The sequence below is a fragment of the Halichoeres trimaculatus genome, unplaced genomic scaffold (genome assembly GCF_033239565.1).
Source record: "Halichoeres trimaculatus isolate MK-OKI-2021-1 unplaced genomic scaffold, fHalTri1.1 fHalTri1_scaffold_7, whole genome shotgun sequence".
In the NCBI taxonomy this organism is placed as follows: domain Eukaryota; kingdom Metazoa; phylum Chordata; class Actinopteri; order Labriformes; family Labridae; genus Halichoeres; species Halichoeres trimaculatus.
Genome location: NW_027437185.1, coordinates 22896586 through 22907402, shown reverse-complemented (window position 1 = coordinate 22907402; position 10817 = coordinate 22896586). Strand labels below are relative to the sequence as shown.

The following is a 10817-nucleotide window of genomic DNA, read 5'->3' as shown; positions in this document are numbered from 1 at the left end:
ATGCGTGGCGTTGCATTTTGTCTCAGCAGCCGGAAAGAGAGCTAAAAAAAGAAATAAAAAACAACAAAAACAAATTACAATGGTGCTGCAAAGTGCTCAACTCTGCTTCTTAAATGAAGAGGATTTTACCATGTCCAACTCCAGCTATCATCATCAGCAGAAGAATATGCTCCATGCTTCCCCCCTGTCATCTAGAATAACCGTCAAACCTTATGTGTGAACGCTGATCGGTCCTTTCACCCAGATGTTAAACCTCAGCTCGAAGGCTGTTAAGCACTGACAGGAAACAGTAAAGGGGTGTTGGTCTGGCTAAGTGATTGAAGGCAGGAAGCAAAGTTAACCGTCTCACTTCTCCTTGCCAATAGAATCCTGAGGCAGCTGATGTGAAACAGCACTGTTTCACCTTTTTTTCCTGTGCACTTTTGGTCTAATGTTTTTGAGTCATTCTTGTTTTTTTTCTGTTACTTACCTTTTGCATTTCTCTGCGCCTCTCCGCCCTGCCTCTCACCACACAGTTTTGTTTGTCAGTGCAAAATTGATGTGCACAAAACAACACTTTTCACACCATTAGAAATTCCAAATATCTGTTTTAACTGTAGTTTCTGAGATAAACTAAATCATTACGACTGCCTTGTGTAAAACTGTTAACATATCAGAGTTAATGAGCTATTTAACCCATTGGTGCGCACAAAGCTACCTGATGTAGAACTGGCTGGACACCCGTGGCCTTTGTCGATCTCAGGCAGAGCAAACCTCCAGATCAGATGTCTTGTTTTTGCTTTCCACCACACTCACAGCAGAGTTAAAAAGTAAGCGTCTCGCCATTTTCTTTCAAATCAGAGGATTCTTTTTCTCTCTCTCCAAGTGTTGAAACCACATGTGTGAAACTAAATCTCAAGTTCCTGTTTGTTAACTGTTGTGGCAGGAGCTTACAGTTTGAAAGATGAGAAGCTGGATTCTTATGTGTGTACCTATACCTGAATGGCAGCTTGCAAGGGACAAAATTAAAGAAAATGGTAACATTGAAACCCCTCATGATTTATTCCGTTTACATCAGAAGCAAATGTTTTTATCGGCCTCTTAAACAATTACAAAAGAATTTATCATTGAAGTTGCAGAGATAAAAGAGCAGATAAGGGGCACAAATAATAATAAATTCTTGGTCACATGAGTCACTTTCATTAGATCCTTTGATCAGTCATTTTATTATCTCTTCAAGTGAACAAACAGCTGCACAAGACCTTGCAGAAACTCCGATTTTTGATCAACACCAAAAAACCAAGAACAATTGCTCATGAACATCTTCATAATAATGTCTCTCTCCAGTTTTGTCTTTTCTATATCCTGTTGGACATGATCCTTGTGTTCAGTCTCCTAAAAAACGACCTGCTTTTGGAGAATTTAAGCTTCTTCTTCCAGTCTTTCTTATCTCTTTGGTATGTGCTGTCCCAGCTGTCCTCCTCTTCATCCCCTACCCAGGGTCCCCAAGCACCTCCATTTAGCTGGGGGTCTGCCCGCAGGTCCTCTGTTGGGTACCTTACCGGCACTGCAGTGCGATTATAGTACACTAGTCTGGCTAGCAGCTCTTTGACAACGTCTGGTCTCTGCTCGGAAAGGTCAAAACGCTCATAGGGGTCTCCAGAGATGTTGAAAAGCCACACAGATTTCCTGGGCACAGTAGGGCGCTCCAAGTTCCACCAGCTGCCGGGAAAACCTGGAAGCATCTGTGAAGGTGTCCAATCTCCGTAGCCTGGGTCTCCAGTGAGGAGTTTCCAGTCCCCAGCTCGTATTGAGGCTTGTACAGCTGTATTCCAAATCCCATATCCTTTTTGCAGTGAGCCACTGCGTACCTGGTTGTAAAGAGGGTCGATATTATGGAGGATCTCCAGCCTGGGTGACTCCTTACCTTCACTGATAGATTCCCAAACATCGTATCCATCCAACCCCTCTGTCAGAGACTCATTGCCGCCGGCTAGTCCAACCAATGTTGGGTACCAATCGGTGATGTGCACAAGAGCTTTACTGATCCTCCTCTTTTTCCTCAACAGGGGACTGTGGACAAAACCCAGACCACGGACGCCACCTTCCCAGTAGGTCCCTTTGCGTCCTCTCAGTGGCCAGTTACTCCCACCAGACAAAGGCTGACCCCCATTGTCCGTGGAGAAAATAATGACACTGTTCTGGTAGTACCCGTATTTGCGCAAACCATATGTTATGTTCCGAACTGCCTCATCTACAGCTGACACCATAGCAGCATATTTCCTGCGCGCCACATTTCCCAGCCCACGGTATGGATAGATGTACTCTCGCGGGGACTGCAGTGGAGCATGAACGGCTTGGAAGGAGAGGAAGATGAACAGCGGCTGGGAATGAGGATCATGGGTTGCCAGGATCTTGCGAACTCTCTGTGTGTAGAGATGGGTGGAGTATTTGCCCCCCTGATTCCAGGCAACCGCCTCTCCCTCATGCAGGTCAAAGCCACAGAGCCCAGGGCCGTCACAGGAGTCGTAGGTGTAGTAGTCCACACTGCCTGTCAAGGAGCCAAAGTATGTGTCAAAGCCGCGGCGGGTGGGAAGACACTCCTTTTTGTAGAAGCCCAGGTGCCACTTGCCGACCATGTGGGTGGAGTAGCCAAGCTCTTGCAGTCTCTGAGGGAGGGTGACCTGGTCAAAGGGCAGACAGCTGGGTTGGCGGGGCCGGATGATTGAGTGTTGCAAGCCTGTGTGGATTTGATACCTGAGGGAAGGATTTAGAAGATTGTCAGGTAAGACAGCCGATGAGATCAATACAAAATTTGACAGGAAACAAGAAAAGAGAGTAGGGTGGTTTCTTTCACCATCCTGCCACAGTGTAATCAGGCTAATTGATATTCAAGAGACCATGAAGCATGGACAAACATTTTACACTGTGTTTGCTTCAAATTGCTTTTAACTCGAGTGTGCTTTCAACAAAGATGTGAAAAATTTCTTCAATTTGAAGTAGATATGGAGATAGAAAAACAAAACAATTTTACTTTATCTCAGTCGAATCCACCATAAATGGACCTAAAACTAAAAAGTTTGAACTTTGAGGTGTTTCTTTTAAGTTCATTCAGCAGTACTCAGTGATCAGACTCTTGACTGATATATCCTGTAGCTTACCCCTTCTGTTGGTGATGGAGGACAAGAAGCTCATGTGAAACATAAGTGTGATCCTTTGTCAAGTCAAGTTTTTACCATTAGAGAAGTCTATCAACACTACAACTGACACTCTCTACTCCAACCAGTGCATTTTGCGTGGCCCCTCACTAAACACAAAAATGCAGATGGATGATACTAAACCTGTGCTACTGTAGAGATATGTCAGTGCAAGAAGCCTCTCTTAAAGAGGATCTGCAACTTGGATAGATGTAACCAGCCCATTTGAAGTTAATAAAATAAAGGTTATTAAACACAAGTTCAAATTTATTAATGAATATTGTCCCTTTTCAACTCAAGTCTTTTTTTGCACTTAACCTTTGAGCTTCTGAAAACTTAAATAAAAAGTGTCATTCTTCCCTTTTGCTTTTTGATGATGTGACTACTCTTTCTGGTTAGTCATTTCCTGTTAAACCACATCCTCAACTGCAGAAAGACCAGACAGAAGTGTGCATGCTCTAATGGTCACCCACAGATATATGATGTTTGAGTTAGTGGTTAAGATATCATTTTTAATGCATCAGTAATTCATTCATCAAAAATTGATTGGAGGTTTTAACTTAGCTCTGCCTTTTTATTCAACCTAGGAATCAAACTCTTTACCTGCCAGTGATGAGTTGACTTCGAGACGGGGTGCAGATCGGCTGGATGTAATAATTCTCCAGTTTCACTCCATCAGCAGCCAGTTTATCCAGTGTGGGCGTCCTGATGTCAGAGCTGTGGTAGCCGATGTCATTGAATCCCTGATCGTCTGTCATGATGAAGATGATGTGAGGTGGCTGTGGGACCGGAGACCTGTCACCATAAGTCACATCAGGCTCGTTTTCCACTTGGTTTGGACTCATCATATCCCAGGTCAGATACCCGAGACTGAGGAGGCTCATCATGGAGAAACCTGTCAGAGCTGTTGTAGCCATGCTTCCTGTGTCACTTTTTAACAGCTGGTATTCAGTGAACTGTCATAAAACCATTGTGCTGTGAGTCTGAAGAGGAGAATTTGTAAAGACCATCAGAGGTTGAGCAGAAATCACTCAAAGCCAAAGTGAAATGTACATAAAAGCTACACCTTCTTCCTCAGTGACTCTCCTGAAAGTCTTAGCCTTCTCTGAAAACATTTTACTTTTCCTAGTGGTCCCATTAACTCCGCCTATTTGCCTTGCTGCCTCACTAAAATAACATCAGCCCCCTACCACCCAGTAACACACATAGAAATGTTTCTACTACCTCCAGGTGTTAAAAGTGAGTTCATACACCTATTAGATCTCTCATGGTGTAGTTTTGATATGTTTATGTAGACATGTTTGCTTCATGTGAATGTTATTTTGATTTTAGAGCACTTTTGGACCTTTTAGCTAAGAAACTCAAAACCCCACTTCATACTTCTTCTCTCTTTCATAACATTTCAGAGAACACTGATTTCACTGAACCACTCTTTCAACTCCACAAATTACTAGAAAGCAGGAAGGAAATTTTTCCCATCTGACCTGGTTTTGCAGCTGATGACAGAGACTCTATACAGGGACCCTCGTTCAGAAAACGTGATGTGTGGGGGAGAGTTGTCCCTCTGAGCAGCTGAGGCCCTGCAGACACAGTCACAACCAGTGATTCTTCACTTCACCGCGCTCACTAACACTCTCTCATTATTCCTGCTGAAGGAGAGAAACAGACCAGACTTCTTAAACTCTGATAACATCTCAAACCAGGTTTCAAAGAACCACTTTACAAACTATTCAGCGGGTCAACAGAAACTGCACAGTCTCAGCCACAGCTCCAGCTTGATTATATTACTTCACAGTACTGTCAATGTCGACCTTCATCTGGCTGGAGATTCCTTTGGGGCTGTGGTGAGTGGCTAAGGAATTGATACCAAATTATTATTGACAATTATTTAATTTCTTACTGCTATATTTTGAAGCATCCAGCTGGCATACCATTAGGTGATCTACCAATCGTCTTTCCAGTTTTGGAGCAGATCTTAGCTGTCCCATGGATCAGAGGCAGACAACAACCTTGATAGGTTTCCATAAAGACAAACACTCGCACTCACATCTACTAACAATGTGGTGTCATCACTTATCTTAACAAGCACTTCCTTTCAAATTCAATGCTCTACATTTCTCTATCATAGTTTACACTTTGAAACTATCTGTTGAGTAATTCGAGGTCGCTGAGGTGAAACAGCCTGCACATTAAAATGAGATCTGTCAGAGTCTGGGGTTGGTCAACACTCTGGAAGGTAAAACAGCACACCTCGCAAATGTTGATATTGGTCACAGAGAGGCTTGTGGGCATGAATGTTGTCGGGCAGCCAAAGGAAGTATGCGTCTCCCGTAAAGGGCTGTGGCCTTGGATGTTTGCCCACTGGCCGCAAAGGAGCAAAGAGTTTAAGGCAGGTCACCCCAGGAAGGAGAGAGGGGCTGAAATGATTGAGGTGCACCTGAAGTTTCAACACCCTCCTGTTTATTTATTTAGTTTTCCTAGAGGGAGAAGCTTGGGCAGCTGATGGTCTTTACAAGAATACTGTGAAATAAAGCAAAGGGAGTTGAATAAATCTGTGTGTAAGTGTGTGTGTTTCCAGAAAAGTAAACTGTTTGGCCAGCCACACTTCAGACATGTGACTCACCTGTTTGCTGTTGATCATAGATATAGCTCCTCTACCATTACACTTACATAAACAACATGTAAAGCACCAACCATTGACTCAAACATACTCAAATATTAGCATAAACCTCAGTATACATACTTGCCACACTTAAGATGTTGATAGGTCCACATTACAGATATATTACAGCTTACTCATACACCTGGTTATCCTCTCTGAGGTGTTCAAAACAACACTTACTAACCAAGAAATTCCTGAATATCTGCATGTATGGCAACAGCTATGTCTCAATAAACCACAGGTACCACTTCTTATGACCCAGAATAAACATCATGCTTGGTTACTGGGGTTTATTTTCAGTCGTGTATTTGCTTTTGAAAGTGGAAATGGTCAACAAATAAAGAAAATGTTCATTTGTTAGGATTCTTTTGGCAGTCTAATTCCAATAATAGCAACAGTTCACCACAGGCGTAAGTCACATTTGTTTGAGAGGGTCACTCTAGTTTAACAAACAAGTCATGCTTAGTTTCTGCTGACCTGTTTCTGACTCAGAGAAAAATTTATTTGAGGCCTGTAGAGCCACACTTATTTCTTTCTGTTCATACCTTTGTTGGTGGCTGGAAATCTAAATGGTTTCACACAGTTTTCTTCACTGCTTTTGGACAAATCAGCACATTTAACTGGAGAGGTCTTGATGGGGACGTATACAGCCTTCAAAACCAAACTACATTAGATGTGCCTTTTGGCAAACATTGTTGTCAGTACTTGTCATTTTTTTTCTACAGTATTGTATAAACTTAAAAAGGCTTCCTCTATACTTCATCATTGAAATGGGAATCTAGTTTTGTTTCGATGGAGCACATAACTTTAAGATAGAAAGCCTCATGAAACAAGCAGCACAAAGCACTGGTGGCTTTATAAAAAAAGAGCCCTGTGATGACCTTTGACCTCTCATTTGTCTTATGGTTTGTTGTCTTATCTTCATATCAAGAGTGAACTCATAAGACAGACTGACATTCTCCTTTCATACTGTCCAACCAGGTTTGAAACCTTTTGTGTGGAGCCATGAGGCACAATAACAAGTTGAAAGGGAAGCAGAGACTGAGAGGTGCTGCTATTGCTGCACTGCGTCAGTCGGCACCAGATGTTGGCCTTGGCTAAAGGAAATGGTACTGTTACTGAATCCGACGGCTTCGCTTCACCATGAACACTAGCTCCTTTCTAATCCACGCAGTCCTGCCGGTAAACCCGCACATTCCCCTCCTCTTAGTACAATTTTCTAATCTGAGTAAGACGGGATGGAGGTTTTCTTTCTTCCTGTGCGCTAACCTCTGAGCCAAAACCCTCACTTCAATAAAACTGTACTCAGCCTCCTACCTCTGTACAAAAGCACCTTTGTTTTAAGAAGCTCTATGAAGCCCCCTTTTCATTTCTTTTCATTTTTCCTTTCATTTTTTAAGAACTCTTCAGCATCAAACTCTATGATTCAGTGAGTAGTCTAGTGTTTATCTCTTTCAATGTAGTTTAGTTCAAGTCATCAGTCCTGACTGGTGTAAATGCAAGAGGACAAAGGGTAGAAAATGCAGCAGAACTGAAAGTGGAAAGGCTTTTACCATCTTATCTTCCTTGTTCAACAAAAGCAAATGCTTTGATTATGTTCGTACCACAAATAAAAAGCTATGATTTCAACCACTGAAATTTGCTGAGCAACTTAGCTGTTGTGTGAGATAGACAGGGACATTATTAACTATATTTTTTACTGCTGACCAACTTGTTTTCATGAAATGAGTAACATGGCTGGTCTCATCTTCAGACCCGTGGCAAGTCACATCAGTTGGGTGTAACATTTTAAGCGCTTTTTGAAGCACATATTTTCAAGTTTTATTTGTTTGAATTACTGTAATATATTTGTGTAATAGTTTGAATGTATAGAGGGATTATCAGTCTACGTCATCATAAAGATGCGCACGTATCCTGACCGAAGCAGCATGGCTCCATTCATTCAGGCGAGTTAGCCTTTTTTAAACACTGAATTCAACCTGCTATCAGCACAAAAATGTACGGTTGTTCTGTTGTCAGTTTTTAGAAACAAAACTATTCAACAGAGGCAATGTCTGTCAAGTTTTGACAGTTACAGCACAACCGGTGTTTTGGAGTTAATAGCGACCATACTAACTGGTGACTCTCACCCAACAGTATCAGTGATTAGCACAACCGAGAGTCACCATTTAACAGGGTCACACTTTACACTGAAACACCATCGACGTCTAATAACTAACTCTGGACGTAGTTTTCTGGTTCTTTTATTATGAACCGGGTCTCAGACTCAGCAGTCTGTGTGTCCTTTTGGTCTGGAGGGTTTCTGGTTTCTTGACACATGTTTACGTCCTGGTATGTAACAGTCTGGTAAGTGTCCACGGATAATGCACTCATGGCATCCAGTAACGGTTGTGTGTTCAAATTGCTCTCTAGGTACACGCCGGATTTCTCCACTAAAAAGGTCTGTCCACCCAATATCTGTCCACTTGCGGATCTCTTCTGTCCACTCACTGCTGGGAGCCGTTTACCATTCGAAAAAGTGATGATATGTAGTTTAAAAACGCGTTTTTGTTTTTTTTTTGTTCTTGTCTCTGAAGGCCACTCGACAAGTCTCTGTGGGTTTTATTGGCCCCTCCTGCACATTTCCTGATGTTACTGTTTATTGCTTTGTTCATTTTTTTTGTTCTTTCACCAAATCATTATGTATTGTTCATTTTGTGTTTCATTTCTTTTATGTGCAATGATAAATAAAAATAAATAAATAAGCTGAACCAACTCGTGTACCAACCAAGAACTGGCACCAGGAGTACTGTGATGGAAAAGGATTAAAAGACTCCTCAGCTGAGCCTCAGCAAAGTCCATCTCAAAGGCCTGGTGTATTCAATAACAAAACTCATTTACTGAATTTTAGATTTTGATGTGAATTGATATAAAATCATTCCATTAAACTAAGTCTTCAAAAAGAAGAGTTGCCGTTATTCACACAGGAAAGGCCTCCTGCCAAACAAATCTCACTGTCTGGCTGGTAATTACCTGCAGTGAGTTGCTAAATGTGTTAAATTTGAGATTTAAAGTAAGGATTTCAAGTTTGAAGAAATAGAGTGCCATTTATAGATAACCTGTGTGAACAAACCCATCATTTTATAACAACATGTCATCACAGACAGATCAAATGCTTCTCATTTTTCTGTAGGATGTAAAGTGGTTTGGCCTCATCTGTCTTTGATTCATTTTTTAAATTTAAATCTCATACTTAATAATTCTTTTTACACATATAACTCATTAGTTCTGTGGTATTTAAAAATAAGTAAAATATGTTTTGCATAAAACCTTGGTGGTCTGTATCAACAAAGAAAACGGGAGCTGAGTCAGCCTCACAACCAGTCTGTGGTGTGTGAGCATGACTTTTGTGTGTGTTTTGAGGATATGGGTTTTAGAGGATGGTGAAATCGAGCTAAGTGAGACCTGCTGAGCCCTGACGTCTAGCTTGGACGCACACTGCTTTCCTTTCCTTGTTTGTGCACCATGAATGGGACTCTTTCAGAAGTTGGCTCCTGCTGACCCTGTGCTTACCTAAAACTCTCCACCAGTTGGACCCAACTACCACCAGCTCCCTCAGATCTGCTGCCCAGACACCTTTAGTTTCATTATGGTTTTATCCGAACACACCTGATCCACAGGACACTATTTTAAATGTTTCTGGTTTGCCTTGGTTGCTCATTGATTCTGTGATCTTATGGTTGAGGGATGTTTTGTCAGTATAAAGGCAAGAAAAGGGAACTGCAGGCACAAAAATAACAGCTGCACTGGCAGCTAGAGGAGTAAGATGATGAGACACTTTGTTTTAAGCTTTTCAGCTTGGAGTTAATGTTACCTATTTCAAAATTAGCTTGTAGTTTTGGTGGATCTTGTTCTTTTATTAGTCCTCATGACTGGATATATCAAGGCTACCCTTTCTCCCTGAAAAAAAAAAAAAACATCAACCACAACTGATTTCATTTTCTCTGAGAGAAACAACAGAAAGTTCCTTTATCTTACTCATCCCGTAAATTAAGAAATGAAACCCTTCGACAACGTCACCGGTCACTGGGTTATTATATGAACAGTCAAACATGGTTGTATGTAGGCAATTCACATAGTAAGTGTGAATCTTCAAGAAGTTACCACAGAGAGATGGTTTGTCCCATTCCTTATCAAAAAATGGAAGGCAACATTTACATTATGTGCCAAAAACTAAAACCTTAAGCCACCTAGAAGCTACTTTAGGAAGTCTGCATGCTGCTAGGAAGAGAGGTTGGATCACTTACATGGTAGAGACAGGAACAGCTTCTTTCCACAGGCCATCACCCTGATGAAAAATTAAACCTGCAATAAACAATAAATAATATCAATAATTTAAATACCTCATGCACAACAGTATGTTTGCCGGTTTCCCCATTGCATGTTGTTTTTCCGTTGCAAATTCCCCATATTTGAATTCAATTTGTTTGTATATTTTTTCTTTTTTTGTGAAGAAAATGACAATAAAATGTTTTCTATTTGTGATATTTAGTGTTTATTTATTCATGTTTGTTCAGAGAGACTACGGTTTAAAAGTATTTGTAGATAATTGGCAAATAAAGACTGTTCTGAATCTGATTGTGATTCTGAGTCCTTGAGGTTAACAACAACAACACAACAGCCTCATCTGTTCAAGTCTGTTCTGGGGACAGGCTGCACCCAAGCAGTAGTTCTCGCAGAAAAAAAAAGTTATTGCTGGTATTAACAAGGTGAGCTTAGGCAAGGTTATGATTTTAAGGGCAATGGGCCTACTTACCCAGGACCAAGCAAGTTAAGAGACACTGCTACCAGGTAAGTCAGTTACAAGACATTAGAATAATGGCAGGACCTCTAGACATAACAACGTGAAATTGTATTTTATTAACGAGATTAATCTTTTCCTACGATGCTCGGCACAGTTTTCTACGCAGTCTGTGCCGAGTGTGGCAGTTTTACGGATA

The 10817-nt window shown here is 41.3% G+C and overlaps 1 protein-coding gene across 2 annotated transcripts; it reads right to left on the bottom strand.

Moving 5' to 3' along the window:
* Positions 1-895: 895 nt before the first annotated feature.
* LOC141793065 (arylsulfatase I-like) lies at positions 896-10782 on the bottom strand. 2 transcript variants are annotated; one of them, XM_074673406.1, is made up of 5 exons: positions 10634-10782; positions 10125-10182; positions 4661-4756; positions 3780-3971; positions 896-2736 (listed from the first exon to the last, which is right to left on the bottom strand). In XM_074673406.1, coding segments are annotated over exons 2-5 (1689 nt in total). In that variant the 5' UTR covers positions 10127-10182; positions 10634-10782; the 3' UTR covers positions 896-1337. The 2 variants fall into 2 exon arrangements, with proteins under 2 accessions (XP_074529507.1, XP_074529506.1); XM_074673405.1 differs by lacking the exons at positions 10125-10182; positions 10634-10782 and having other exon boundaries at positions 3780-4159; positions 4661-4865.
* Between the last annotated feature and the right edge of the window lie 35 nt (positions 10783-10817).